Source organism: Rattus norvegicus, chromosome 8 (genome assembly GCF_036323735.1).
Source record: "Rattus norvegicus strain BN/NHsdMcwi chromosome 8, GRCr8, whole genome shotgun sequence".
Classification (NCBI taxonomy): Eukaryota; Metazoa; Chordata; class Mammalia; order Rodentia; family Muridae; genus Rattus; species Rattus norvegicus.
In genome coordinates this window covers 47,712,352-47,727,469 of record NC_086026.1, presented here as the reverse complement: position 1 = coordinate 47,727,469, position 15,118 = coordinate 47,712,352, and the positions used below count along the sequence as shown (strand labels likewise).

The 15,118-nt window shown below is 41.0% G+C and overlaps 1 protein-coding gene across 8 annotated transcripts in view; it reads right to left on the bottom strand.

The window, feature by feature from the left end:
• The window catches only part of Vwa5a (von Willebrand factor A domain containing 5A), a 33,496-nt gene extending 18,378 nt beyond the window's left edge, over positions 1 to 15,118 (bottom strand). For 3 of the 8 annotated variants that reach the window (XM_063265315.1, XM_039081323.2, XM_063265317.1), the window contains exons 1-10: positions 14,986 to 15,118; positions 11,368 to 11,425; positions 11,050 to 11,252; positions 10,554 to 10,776; positions 10,260 to 10,435; positions 9,871 to 9,985; positions 4,586 to 4,755; positions 3,835 to 3,923; positions 3,522 to 3,666; positions 2,844 to 2,923 (exon numbers count right to left, since the gene is read on the bottom strand). In XM_063265315.1, coding sequence (XP_063121385.1) covers positions 2,844 to 2,923; positions 3,522 to 3,666; positions 3,835 to 3,923; positions 4,586 to 4,755; positions 9,871 to 9,985; positions 10,260 to 10,435; positions 10,554 to 10,776; positions 11,050 to 11,252; positions 11,368 to 11,410 — 1,244 coding nt within the window. In that variant the 5' untranslated portion in view covers positions 11,411 to 11,425; positions 14,986 to 15,118. Of the gene's footprint in view, positions 1 to 2,843; positions 2,924 to 3,521; positions 3,667 to 3,834; positions 3,924 to 4,585; positions 4,756 to 9,870; positions 9,986 to 10,259; positions 10,436 to 10,553; positions 10,777 to 11,049; positions 11,253 to 11,367; positions 11,426 to 14,004; positions 14,086 to 14,985 lie in introns of all 8 variants that reach the window. The other 5 variants (XM_063265319.1, XM_063265316.1, XM_063265318.1 and 2 more) reach the window with 5 other exon arrangements.

Sequence of the window (15,118 nt, the reverse complement as noted above, 5' to 3'; positions counted from 1 at the left end):
AAAAGTCTAGTCTGCTACTTTCTCTGTCTTCGTCTTCCAGGCAATTGAGGAAAGAAGAGATAGGAAAGTATAAGAACTTGAAAGATGGATGAAAGGAAATGAGATAAATTATTTTAAAAAATTAAAAATAAGGAAGCATGATGGCACACACCTATAATCTGGGATTTGAGGATCTCTGATAAGAGGCCCAAATGATCGTGGCCCTAGGCCTGTAGAGAAGTAAAGAAACCCAGGCCTAATGCAGAACAGCATCTGGACTATGGGAGCATCGGAGGAATTAACGCTGTGTGTGTGTGTGTGTGTGTGTGTGTGTGTGTGTGTGTGTGTGTGTGTTGCGGGGGCGGGGTGTTATGTGTAGAGATGAATTTAACTCCAATGCCAGTCCTGGCTGCACAGTAAAACTGCTGCACAGAGAGCCTGGTATATGGACTGAAGGAGGAAGGAAGGAAGAAAGGGAGGGAGGGCGGGAGGGAGGGAGGGAGGGAGGAAGAAAGGGAGGAAGGAGGGAACTAAGGATGAAAAAGATCTCTAAACTGAGCTGAGTAGATGCCCTAGTGCACTGGAAAGGAAGAATTACCACAGATGAGCAATGTGTGAGGCACAGTCCTAGACACATTTGTATCAAGGGGCCAGGGGGATAGAACGGAAGGCTCAGAAAGAATCTGCACATGTGCATATGATCAGGGTGACAATCAACACTGATTTTAGTGAGGAAATTAACAGTACAGGATCTAACAAATATCTGTGGGAAAAATGAACTTGAAGTATATTTTAGAGATTCTAAAAGAAATTGTGCCTGTTGCCAGGTAACCCCAGATTCTTAGGACCCTAAACCAGGAAATTTGAAAATTCATATATTTGGGATATAGATTGTTCAAGGTTAGCCAAGATGACAGACTCAATTAGATGCTATCTCAAAATAAAACCTGAATAGAAGCCTGGGCTAGATCTCAGTAGTGGGGGGTTGGAGAAGTGATATAAAATTGGTTGTGCTGCATTTCCTAATTTAAAATTGGAAGTTAAATAGTCTAATGTCTATAAAAGGCTTCTACTTGTTACTAAACAAAAACTCAGTGCCAGAAATGGTATAAGGGCTTATGGTGCATTGTTCAGAACATTTCAGTTGAAAGGAAAAGCTACTGGTCTTGCCTTCGCTATGGTTTCCTACAAAGGGGAGATAATATGATTCTAAGGCTCATGCCACTACCCAGTTTGCTCATATGATATACAGAAATCAAGAGATGCTATAAAGGCTGCTGATTGAAAAATAAAAGGTATCAATGATCTTAACCAGCTGTGAGCCCTGCAACTGTGATATCATTTGTTCCGTAGGATATGCTCACTGAAGCAATGCATAACTATGACGCCAGATCCATAGAACTAGAACGGGAGATTTATTGCCTTCAGTTGTGTACCCACAAGTTAGGCCAACATTGTTCAAAGGATAGTCCCAATACAATGTTCTTAGAGGTGTCGCTAATTAAACAAATTGGCTCATACTATATAATAAAAGGACATAAAAGGTGGAAAGGGACAAGAACAACTTCAACAGGTCCAAAAAAAGGGAGCAATCTCAAAGAGAATCTTGAGAGAATAGAAACTGAAATGCCAGGTGCCTGAGTCAGGGATGCAGCACATAATTGCAATCCCAGAACTCTAGCGGTAGAAATAGGCAGACTGACACACTGAGGCCACCCAGGTCTACTCAGGGATTTCCAGACCAGTCATGATTTCCAAAGGGAAGACTATCTTAAAACACAAATGCAAGGAAAACAATTTTGATTGTGCAATGTAAGCTACCAAGTAAGCTACCATTTATATACCGAGTATGTACTTATTGATATATTCATATTGAAAACCTAAAATGAAATGTAACTCAGTAAAAACGGAAAATCCATTAGAGAAAACAATAACCCTTGCAAAGAGATTTGAAGGAACGCCAAAAGTGGCCACTCTAATAGCTATTAGAAATTGTATAAGGTAGAGATACTAAGAACATACAACTTTAAAGGATGGAACAGTATTGTTTCCTGCACAAAATTGGGTAAGGCTAAAGTACATAAATGATAATTCTGTGATGAAATGGAGCTTTGGAAATCATTTTTAAAGTTGACGTGAGTTAAATTAATAGAGCTTGTAAAACTGTTTTCCATCCACCGAAATTGGATAATAACTCCTTCTACTTAAAGAATGGTATGCACGAGTAATTATGTTTCTACAATGGTGCTTTGCTTTCCGTAGAGTTGGGCTCCAGTCCATCCTGGTAAATACATAATAACATTTGCCTTCATCTTACACAGACCCTCGAATGTAAGTGAATTACCAGTGGATTGCTTGTGACACGTAATACAATTACTACAATGCTCGGACACAGGCATTATGAACATCATCATAAAATATAGTGAGCTACTTCCTGGGAAACCCAACATGCACTACTTGACTATGTCTACATGCAACAATCTGGTGAGATTAAAAAGTAAATATGATGTATGTGTACATAAAGAGACACACACTGAGAAACTCGGTATGATAGAAAAATAATGAGAAATTCTCAAAATCCAGAAGAATAAATATTTGATTAACTTTCAATTTTAACTTGTCAATCCGTTCATAATGAAAACATGATTCAACATATCTTTCAGAGCTTTAGAAAAAAATAAAGAACAATAACATTTTGGTATAAACATTAAGTAGAAAAGTATTCTAAATTCTTACAGAGAACTTCAAGTAGTTAACTGAAAAATCCTCTATTCACTATGTCCCCCTGACAGCATGTGGAACAAGTCACATGCGGCATTGCTTGGGCTACAGTCAGCACAGAAGGAACCACACTCTCCTCATACCTGTGTTTCTTGCTGTTTAACTTAACTTCTCTGATGACACTATATGTGTCACTCACTTCTCCGTCTGTGAAGACAAAGAGCTGGAAAAGAAAGAATAGATTCATAGAGACTCTGCCGAGTACATTAGAAGTCAAGACATTGGTTATCATGGACAAAACTGTTTCCAGGTTTTGAAGCTTCTTCACACAGGGGCAGGGACGCTAATGCTCCACTGTCACTTGCTCCACGTTGTCACACAGACTCTTCAGACTCTTGCTACTTCATCTGCAGCTTTGTGGTACCAACTGCCTAAGCACTTGGAATAAAGGAAAAATGCTGCCTTTGATCTTATTTTCTCTTTATTGTATAGTAGATAACTTTACCCAGCATTACTCAAGTCTATAAAAAAGACTACTAAGAACTGGGTTATCAAAAATTTCCCTCTTTATCATTCTGAGGTTATCCAGTTTGTTTTTCTCTTTCCTTTTTAAAACTATGCAGAGCTTCTCTCTCTCTCTCTCTCTCTCTCTCTCTCTCTCTCTCTGTTTCTCTCTGTCTCTCTCTCTGTCTCTCTCTGTCTCTCTCTCTGTCTCTCTCTGTCTCTGTCTGTCTCTCTCTCTCTCTCTCTCTCTCTCTCTCTCTCTCTCTCTCTCTCTCTCTCTCTCTCTCTCTCTCTCTCCCCGTATTTCCAGTGCTCACCTGTAGGGGATGTCCAGGAATGGAGGATGTCTTGTAAATGTTGCGGAGGGGTGTCAAGATTTCAGTACCCCCTAAATCGGCATCTAAACGCTTCACTCGTTCCACTGCTTCCTCAATTGTTTCCTGAGTGTACTTCACACTCTCCCTTGGAGAAATAATCATGTCTAGTCACATGGCAGTAGCCCACATTGCACATTGTTACACTCCTGACAGCCCCAACGTTCAGGTCAACTCTGCATTAGTCTTTTAAAAAGTCCAGATCCCCCCTTTAAAGCACATTGTTTCACACTCCTCTGTCTTCCAAAAAACTTACGGGAAGAATTGTTCATAGGAAGATCCAAATCCATAGATGTTAAAATAACAACCCATAGGCAAACTCTTCAGCAACAACAGCAGAGTTTCCTGAAGATGAGAAAGAGAGAGTGAGCTAGAGAGAAAGAAGGCTCTACCTGTTAGCATTTCTTCTAAGCCCTGCCCAACAGGTACCTAGCAATAGCCAAATAGGAAGGAGCCTAGCTTGTTTTAAAAGGACTATTTTCTCTCTGGAGCTCTCTGATCCCTCTCTCTGTTTCTCTCTCACTTCTCTCTGGCCACTCTCCCTTCCCTGCTCTCTTCATCTCTTCTAGGCTGTCCTCTTCTCTTTATCTCTCCTCTCTCTGTGTCCTATTCCTGTTCTTTTCTGTCTCCTTTATGTCTCTGCCTCTGCCCCCTTCTCGATCCCCTTCTCATGCCCCCAAATAAACTTCATTTTATACTAGACCTAACATGCGGTTGGTACTTGAGTAGGGGATGCCTTAGCATGAGCCCACTTTGTCATCCCCTCCTGCTACTTCATACTTCATTTTACAAAGCATATCACTACCAAACACAGAGACCCAAGTCTAGTTCCTAAAGGTAAGGAATGTCACTATCTTAGGTTACTTTGTATTTCAAGGCTGAGAACATAGTGGCTATACCTGTTGTGGCTCAGATATAGGACCAACCCACAGCTACAAATGGCCCTACTCCTACCCTTTCAAATCCTCCTCACATGTCACTGCATAATAGTGAAGGTTCTGGCTTACCTTGGCAGCCTCTATGCGTAGCTGAGAATTTTCCTCTGTTCTCATGGGGGTTTGCATACTTCCTGAGCGGTCCATTAGAAACACAAATTCTCCACAGACCTTTGAGGCGTTCACTTCTGGGATGTCTGGGTAGAAGCTCACCATTGCACAAGGAGCTCCCATCAAACTATCTGTATAGAAAGGAGAAGAAGCCTGTAAGGTACAAGGAAGCTGGCTGTCCTAAAGTTCCCCAAGAATCAATTGCCAATTCAATAGAGAACTCAGAAAGCTCCAATAGAACACTGTGTTCTCTCTGTGTGCTTTTCACACAGGATTCAATTTAAGCTGCCAGCATGAGAATGAAAGGAGCACAACAGGGGAGAGGAAGGAAAACAGGTAGGTATTAACAGACAATAGCACAGCAGTATCAGTGTGTGCAAAATCTGGACATCAAAACACTCCTGTAGGACAACATAGCTTACCAGCTTCCAGCATGAGCTCAAAGATACCATCAATCAAGATCCATTTTACCAAAAGCAATCTACAGATTCAATGCAATCCCCATCAAAATACCAATCCAATTCTTCAAAGAGTTAGACAGAACAATTTGCAAATTCATCTGGAATAACAAAAAACCCAGGATAGCTACAGCTATCCTCAACAATAAAAGGACTTCAGGGGGAATCACTATCCCTGAACTCAAGCAGTATTACAGAGCAATAGTGATAAAAACTGCATGGTATTGGTACAGAGACAGACAGATAGACCAATGGAATAGAATTGAAGACCCAGAAATGAACCCACACACCTATGGTCACTTGATTTTTGACAAAGGAGCCAAAACCATCCAATGGAAAAAAGATAGCATTTTCAGCAAATGGTGCTGGTTCAACTGGAGGGCAACATGTAGAAGAATGCAGATCGATCCATGCTTATCACCCTGTACAAAGCTTAAGTCCAAGTGGATCAAGGACCTCCACATCAAACCAGACACACTCAAACTAATAGAAGAAAAACTAGGGAAGCATCTGGAACACATGGGCACTGGAAAAAATTTCCTGAACAAAACACCAATGGCTTATGCTCTAAGATCAAGAATCGACAAATGGGATCTCATAAAACTGCAAAGCTTCTGTAAGGCAAAGGACACTGTGGTTAGGACAAAACGGCAACCAACAGATTGGGAAAAGATCTTTACCAATCCTACAACAGATAGAGGCCTTATATCCAAAATATACAAAGAACTCAAGAAGTTAGACCGCAGGGAAACAAATAACCCTATTAAAAAATGGGGTTCAGAGCTAAACAAAGAATTCACAGCTGAGGAATGCCGAATGGCGGAGAAACACCTAAAGAAATGTTCAACATCTTTAGTCATAAGGGAAATGCAAATCAAAACAACCCTGAGATTTCACCTCACACCAGTGCGATTGGCTAAGATCAAAAACTCAGGTGACAGCAGATGCTGGCGAGGATGTGGAGAAAGAGGAACACTCCTCCATTGTTGGTGGGATTGCAGACTGGTAAAACCATTCTGGAAATCAGTCTGGAGGTTCCTCAGAAAATTGGACATTGAACTGCCTGAGGATCCAGCTATACCTCTCTTGGGCATATACCCAAAAGATGCCTCAACATATAAAAGAGACACGTGCTCCACTATGTTCATCGCAGCCTTATTTATAATAGCCAGAAAATGGAAAGAACCCAGATGCCCTTCAACAGAGGAATGGATACAGAAAATGTGGTACATCTACACAATGGAATATTACTCAGCTATCAAAAACAACGAGTTTATGAAATTCGTAGGCAAATGGTTGGAACTGGAAAATATCATCCTGAGTGAGCTAACCCAATCACAGAAAGACATACATGGTATGCACTCATTGATAAGTGGCTATTAGCCCAAATGCTTGAATTACCCTAGATCCCTAGAACAAACGAAACTCAAGACGGATGATCAAAATGTGAATGCTTCACTCCTTCTTTAAATGAGGAAAAAGAATACCCTTGGCAGGGAAGGGAGAGGCAAAGATTAAAACAGAGACTGAAGGAACACCCATTCAGAGCCTGCCCCACATGTGGCCCATACATATACAGCCACCCAATTAGACAAGATGGATGAAGCAAAGAAGTGCAGACCAACAGGAGCCGGATGTAGATCGCTCCTGAGAGACACAGCCAGAATACAGCAAATATAGAGGCGAATGCCAGCAGCAAACCACTGAACTGAGAATAGGTCCCCTATTGAAGGAATCAGAGAAAGAACTGGAAGAGCTTGAAGGGACTCGAGACCCCAAAAGTACAACAATGCCAAGCAACCAGAGCTTCCAGGGACTAAGCCACTACCTAAAGACTATACATGGACTGACCCTGGACTCTGACCCCATAGGTAGCAATGAATATCCTAGTAAGAGCACCAGTGGAAGGGGAAGCTCTGGGTCCTGCTAAGACTGAACCCCCAGTGAACTAGTCTATGGGGGGAGGGCGGCAATGGGGGGAGGGTTGGGAGGGGAACACCCATAAGGAAGGGGAGGGGGGAGGGGGATGTTTGCCCGGAAACCGGGAAAGGGAATAACACTCGAAATGTATATAAGAAATACTCAAGTTAATAAAAAAAAAAAAAGAAAAAAAAAAGATTCTAAACAGAGAAATCTCATCAAATTTTATTCATAAGAAAGAGATTACGTGGGTCACTGGGATTAAATCTTCATTTGCATAATATTTAAAATGATAAGTGCCACAGGCAAGCTATTCAGAAATATTGCTCTAGAAAACTAAGGGAAAATGTTACAAACATGAACTGGATCCATATCTTTAGATACATAGTTATGCAAATGAAGCATTGTTTTTAATACGTAAAGTTGATTTCTTCGTATCCTGGGTGTCAGGTGAATACCATGACACTATTACTTTTTTGAGAAACCAGAAGATTATTCAGGAGAATGGTGAAATAAATGTCCACACTGGTGAGAAGCTGGTCATACAGTCAGCCAGCCTTCTATGTATGGTGTCCGAGTTCTTTCAAAATAATTCAAGTGATTTCGCTTTCATAAGTCAGAGCTTCCTTGTTTATGAATGAGCATCTCTTCCTTTTAGCCTTAGTTTCCTTTTCTGAAGTATCCTATTACAGGGTTACTGTAAGATCAAGTCATACAATATGCTTAAGGGCATAACTCATACTGAGCAGTTAATTGTAATTTTATACATTATGCTTTTTAACTTTGTGCAGTTATATGTTTTAAGTTTAAGTTTAACACTTCACTTAGTTTATTAGTGCTATGCTTCATGCTAATGTAACATTAGAGGGTTTGGGGGAGCTAAGCTACCTGTTAAGCTTCCCTTTGCTTCTGAAGGATGTGAGAACAGACAGACATCTGGCAAAATATGTGAACCAGAAACAAAGAACTCGGAATCATAGATGGAAGAAATTGTCAAGGCTGAGATATGACCAACTCTACCTTCCGGTAGCCTGTACCATCTGCTCACAGAAAAGAGATGAGGAGATCTTCAGAGGACTAAGGAGGGGTCCCAGAAGGAAGGTGAGACCTCAGTTATTACATACTGAGGTCCAGGATTATGAGGTTCCATAGGGAGGGTTGAAATGACCAAATATGAGCTGGAATATTTCATGAGATTTCAAAGTAAAGAAAGAGATCAACAAGATCGACAAAGACAGAAGAGCTACAGAGGACATGAGGCAGTTGCAAGAAATACAGGGAAGCTGGAATTTCCCTGAGTGAACTCAGAGATAAGTGACCAAATAGTGAAAGAAGAAGAGAAAGTCCCAATTTGTGGTAGAGTGTGAAATCACCTTTGCCGAATATTGATAATACGAGGTTGGTGAGGGGTTGACTACAGAAACTGAGCTTCATAGAAAATTCCTTATAGTGCTTAATGTCACAACATAAAAAGGCAAGCCCAGATGTCATTCTGGGAAAAATTATTGACACCCAAGGAGCTCTCATGAATCCATCTTGAAAACGAATAAGTTTCAGGGCCCTTTTTGTGCTGTGTATGATCTCTACAACCCAGTGCAGAATGGGCCAGATAAACCAAAGAGAGCAAAACAATACGTGTGTGGTGCCACCCTTTTTACAAGTATGGTGCACCTCTAAGGAAATATTTAAAACACCAACAACAACTAAATGCAGATTAAAAATCAAAACTCCCTGGAAAGCTAAACATAGTGTAAGAAAAAAACAATCACATAAGCTACAAAGAATGAGTTTTAGTGATAGTTTCCAAGTTTAATTTCTTCATAACAAAGAAGAACTAGAAATAATTCTATGTTAAATTTGGCAATTCCTACTAGTTAAAAGAGAGGTAAAAAAGGAAAGAGAGAAAGAAGGAAGGAAGGAAGGAAGGAAGGAAGGAAGGAAGGAAGGAAAAAAGAAAGAAAGAAAGAAGAAAGACAGAAAGAAAGGAAGAAAGAAAGAAAGGAAGAGTGAGCAACAACATGGCATGTAGGAGTGATAAATTAATCAACAAAACATATTTACCTAAAGTGACATTACTATTCATTAAGAGAAATTAATATTTGCATACCATATAGGTTCTAGAATTGCAATTTTCCTACTCCAATGGTTACTTTAAACTCTTAAGAAGAATTATAACTACCTTTTTCTTCCCATTATTTCGAGATTTTCTATCTAAAAATCTTCTAATTTTTAAATGTACATGATTTTAATAATGACATCACAACTCATCATGTAACGGATAGTACAGATGTAACTCCTTTACATTTTAGTTGTTTAATAATTCTGGATAATAGTATAAGTCAACATAATCTTTATATCAAATGAACATTTTAATTTATTTCAAAGGAAATTAAATTGCCAAATTGAGCATTTACTTTACTATTTGTAGCCCAAATACTTTCAAAACAGTTGAAACAAATTAATTTGCTTTTACATGATCTGACAGTGTAAAAGCCACCACACAATGTAAAGCAGGAGACTTTATCAGGCTTGGACATCACTGATGAAATCAAAGGAGAAGTGGTCATGGGATCATTTTTTTATTTGTCCTTTTTGTAAAGAAGAGTCATCGTCCCATGTTGATAATGTGCTGAGTAATTCCTTGTGAATTATTTGGTTATATTTCTTTCTCTAGTTATCCAATAATCTATGTGACTTAGCCTAAGGGACATAATTACCTTATTACCTATTAGGCACACTCATGTTTCTATGTGGAAGCAAAAAGTCGACATTCAATTGACCATATACTGATCCTGGATAAAGGGTAGAAAATCAAGGACAATTGGAAGTTATATCCTAGAGGGGAACCATACTGGGAGATAAAAATACCTCGCTTCTTGTCCTGCATTCCCTTCTCCACAGCTACACTGGGGCTGTGCACTTCACGGTAGTAAATCAGGAGTTCCACATCCCGGTCAAACTTATGCCCTTCAGTCAAGGAAACCTGAGTAGGGAACCAGCAGAGGACCATGTTAGAATTCCCACTGATTGCTGACTGAGTTGCAGTCAGACTTCGGGTTGCAGGTTTCTTCCATCAGAAGCACAATCAGAAGCAGAGGAAAGATTATGAGAAAGAGGCTATGTGTTACGCAGAATAGGGATGTTAAATTGTTTGCCTCACCAAGCATTGCCAAAAAAACAAGCAAGGTGTGGGAAGGCTGAGCGGGGACCAGCTCAACAAGGAAGCTTGTGGAGACTGACAATGGTATTCTCTTCACCTGAGCAGAAGTCTTGTCATCTGTAAGGTACTGAATAGGGCTCAAGGAGCAGTTGGATTGGACCCTCTCAATACCATGCTGGGAAGTGATGGTGGCAACCATGCTGAGTGTGTAAGGCAGGGCCTCCAAAGGGACAATGGGCTTCTGTACATTCAAGCAACTGCTCGCTGACTGTTCTACAAAGAAAGTATATTAATGTTCCCTTTCATATCAACACTTTCCAGCACAACAAAAATTCTGTGTATTTTTCCAAGTCATTCTACCACTGGTTTGTCAAAGGCATAAATTACTTACCAGAAAGCTGATATCTTGGATTCAAGACTGCTGGGAGCAGGTAGCGCAGGGCCCCATCTGATTCCAATGGCAGTTCCTGCACATACCTCAAGGTAACTGCAACCTTAGTTCCAGGCTGCAGGTTCCCCACATTGCAAGAAAAGACATCCCTGGAATAATCATCCTCTTCCAATAAGTATGCTTGGTGGCCCTGGGAGAGTGCCTCCTCATACTTGCTGTGCGCCTAGAGCAAGGGTAAGCAGGGTGCATTCAAATGAAATCAAAGGTAATCAGAAACATATGAACCATTCAAAGGGAGTGTCATGGATCCTGTGAACTTTACAATTCATCTGGTATCTTCTACTTCCTTCCTTCTGCCTTACTGATTTTGGGCACATAGCATTTAAAAAGGAACAAAGAAAAGGAACAGGCAAAATCAGCACTTATGAATTGTTTAAAAAGATAAACATATATGCAATTTCAAAGAGAGAAAAGATAATGTGTTCATCCCTCAGACCTTCGTCTTATCCTGCAACTCTGCCACGATTTTCTTCCCATCCACCAAGGCTTCAAAGCTGTAGACAGCAGAGTCTTCATCCATAGGAAACACAAACATTGCCTCTATTGGGACTTTCTCCTCATTCTCATAATGTAGGGTTGCAGCCACAGCAGCCACAAAGTCATTGATGGACAAGGTGACTGAGATGCTCTTCAGTGGTACTGGGGAAGACATGAGGGTTTAGGAAATCAACAAACTTTTCCTAGAGTGATACCCGTAGGTGAGGAATTGCTCTGGGTACAGCGCTCATCGCTAAGAGTTGTAAGCCAGGCTTACCTTTCTCCTTGTTGCCAGTGATTAGGCCCCAGTGATGCTCCATGGTAACTGCCTGTTTCTGTGAAAATGGCACACGATTAAGAGGTCCAGGTTAGAGGTTACACCATCAATACCAGTAGTTATGAGTTTTGATCTTGCAGTAACAGCTTCAAATTTTTAGCGTAGCAATAACCAATAAGATGGTGAAAATGAGAAGGGATGACAGGGGTGAGGTTGCTGGTTAACGGTGCTCAGGTGGAGGCTGTAATTGTCCACTAAGCAAGAAATCTGTAAACATCTTGAGGTAGCTTCAAACACCATTCAACTCCTACTGAATGAACTATCCAAAGTGACCTGGATAGGAGCCATAATTTAACCTCATTGAACACCAGCATTCTCCACACAGAATCAAAGCAATATATTTGTGTACATTATTTCCAAGGCTAAGGTCTGGCCCAAAGGAGGCATTTATCAATGAGGATGGATGCCAGTGTTGTTCTTCTTGACATTGTTATTATTATTTACTGGGAATCGTTTCATTTCAAAATCTGTTTTTTCAATTTTTAATATATTCTTGTTTCTATGTTATGCATAAGAGTGTTTGACTAAAGGCATGTCTGTGTATCACGTGCAGGCAGACACTCTTACATATAACATTACACAGAGTAGAGGCCAGAAGAGGATGTGGAATCCCTTGGAACTAGAGTTATAGATGGTTATGAATGGCCATGTAGAACCTGGGACTTGCACCGTGGTCCTTCAGAAGAAAAGGCAGAGCTTGTAATGACCAAGCCACATCTTCAGTACCTCTTCCCAGATCTTTACCTGCATACCCATGTGATTCAAATGACATACTGTATTACACTCCTCTTACTTAATCACTTTTCCTTAGGACTTAGTATTGAAATTACCCACTGTTTTGCTCTTTATATATTTATTCTCTAGATATTGTCATGTGATCACTCCTGGTTCAATGCAGAGAAGAAATAAGAGACTGTAGCATGCACAGCTCTAAATAGCCATCTATATTGTCTTGTCTGTATTCCCACACAGGAATACCTATCACCCTGCAACCTTACTCAGAAAGCTTCTGAGAGGCAGGGGCTATTGAAATCACTGTTTTCAGTCCATTGTACTCATGACCTTAGAGCAGGGGTTCTTACCTACCTAAGACATGCCTGAAGGTCCTGTCAAATCAATCAATATCTAGCACAGATCATGGAGGGGGACATACAGTCCAATCCCTACCTGAGGAGTTTTGCAGTTCATAACTACATGGGATGGGAGAAAATTTTCCTTCACGGAATTTTGTCCTTGGTACACTGTACCTACTCCAATTTATGACCCCATACCTATTCATATGTAGACACTATTGGATTCAATAGATTAAGTAAAATATTGAAGATATGCAGTTGGGAAATGATCTGTTATGGGTCAGGAGGAGCTAGACAGTGAGGATGGGGCAGGTATGGGGACATAATCAAAATACATTTCACACATCTATACAATTTTCAAAAAATAATTAAAAATACTATATATTTGGAAAGACATTCTCAAGAATAAAGAGATTATATGTACAATATTTTTCTTTTGAAATAGACTTTGCCAATTATATTTCCTAAATTGACTATGATATATAAATCTTAAGTATGATATGATGACAAAGAGATAGAGTGATTTTTTCCAGGTTATGATTTACATGATTATTTTATCCAGAGTGTAGATATTGATCTAATCCTAATGATAGCTTGTGATAACCCTGGGAGCTTTTGTAGGACTTTCTTAACCTGACCATGCACTAGCTTGTCTCTCCCCATTGTCATTCTATGTGACCTCAGTGCCCAATACCAACAAGGGTGGTTTTTGTTGGAACTGCATCATAAGGAGCCGAAAGGGCACATCTGGGAACCTTATCATGTTTGTCCAGAAGCACAGTGATGGTTCCAAGTTCCCTAGAAGTCCAGCCCTGTCTTTCAGACTGGCTGGAAAACCCTTTTGAAAGATCAGCTTTCCACCCCAGAGCAATTCCAATCTAAGATTCTGAAGGCTGTGTAGGGGACCTCAAAGTTGTTCAAGACATCCCAACAACAAGTTCATATTTACCACCCACAATTCCAGAAAAGATTTGGCCAGCATTTTACTAGGCTGAGCTCCATGGATCTCCATTTCCATCCACACAGGGTCTCCTTGCAGGTGGCTGCATGGAGTCACCTAAGATTGGGCCTGCGGGATCACCCAGCCATCTTTCAGTCAGTCAGAGCAGCTTGGCCAGTGAGACCTGAGCAGGTGTCATCTTCAAGTCTAATGTAGGGTCACACCACAGTGAACTTGGCTGCTGCCTGGTCACAGGCACTGGGCACATCCCTGCTGCAGGGCAAATTCACATGCACCAGCTGTGTTCTACATCTGTAATTTGATCACTAGGAAAAGTCTGACAGAATTAGAATGGCTCAGATCTGGCCAGCAACAGAGAGGTAGTAGGCAAGCAAGGAAGAGGAGGAGGAGGGGGAGGAAGAAAAGGAGGGGAGGAGGGACAGGAAGAAGAGGAGAGCAAGCACAGTAGCACAAGAAAGGACTTTCCCTGGGGCCCATGAAGGAGCCTGGAATATGGCAGAAAAATTTCTGGTACCAGCTAGAAGCTTATAGTAGGAGAGTCACCTAGGAGCAGCACAGCTGAAGAATAGACTAGACTGCGTCTGGCAGCAGAGATCTCAGGCTGACAGTGGCCACTGCAGGAGGCTAAGAGAAGAGAGAGGTATCAATTACAATGAAATATTTATTTCCTGATTCCAACCCCCTCCTAGTCCTCCCGGCTTCCAGAGTCAATCAGATGTGACAAGTGGTAACACTCCTTGAGTTAAAGACTGGCTACAGATAGGACCAAAGTTATAGCCTTAAACTGGATGCAGCTATAGCGGTTCTAACAGTAGTTCCAGTGGGCAGCTTAATTGCAGGCAGAAAGCTAGGTGAGTCAGCCTGCCACACCCCTGCTGTTTACAGCTTCAGGGAGATAGTGAAACCTGTGCTTCAAGCCAAGGAAAGTACTGTGTGGATTGAAGAGCCTTGAATAAAAATAGTTATCTAACCCTTAGCCTCTCCATCTAAGACCCCAGCTCCAGATATGTACAGAAGGCACAACTTCAATTTCCCCAAGAGCTGTAGGGAAGGTTTTATGGGCTGCAACGGATCAAGGCGGGTGGATAATCAAAGCTGCACTTCGATAGGAAAAAGTAACCTGAAACCAGAAGAAAAGAAAAAGAAAAAGAAAAAGAAAAAGGAAAACAAACAAATAAACAAAAAACTCTTCTTGTAAACTGAAGGAAGAGGTTGAAGAGGGAGGTCAGAGAGAAACAGGGCTGGAGTGTGGAGAGAAGTAAGGAGGAGGGGGAGGAGCGAGGGAGAAAAAAAAAATTTTTTAAAGTTTTCCAGCCGATATCGATTTCCAGAAGGAGGCAGGGAGCAAGCGTATGAATCTGAAATTGAGGTAATTTATGTACTAACAACCAAGTAAAATCTTCTGGAAACACACCCCAGTGTGAGTTTCTGCCCCACAGCAACTCAGACCCCACGGTTTCCCACTAAAAGCCATTTATAATAAATACGTTATGCTGTTAACTAGGAAAAAAAAAAGGCTTTTACCCTTTAGAGAGATCGGGCAGGACTCTTCCCAGAGAGAGCAAAGTTCAGCAATCACCAGCCTCCTGAAGTCTCAGCAGCTTCGGAAACCAAAGTGAAAGCAACTTAAGCAGAACTTCCAGGAAGACCCGCCCCC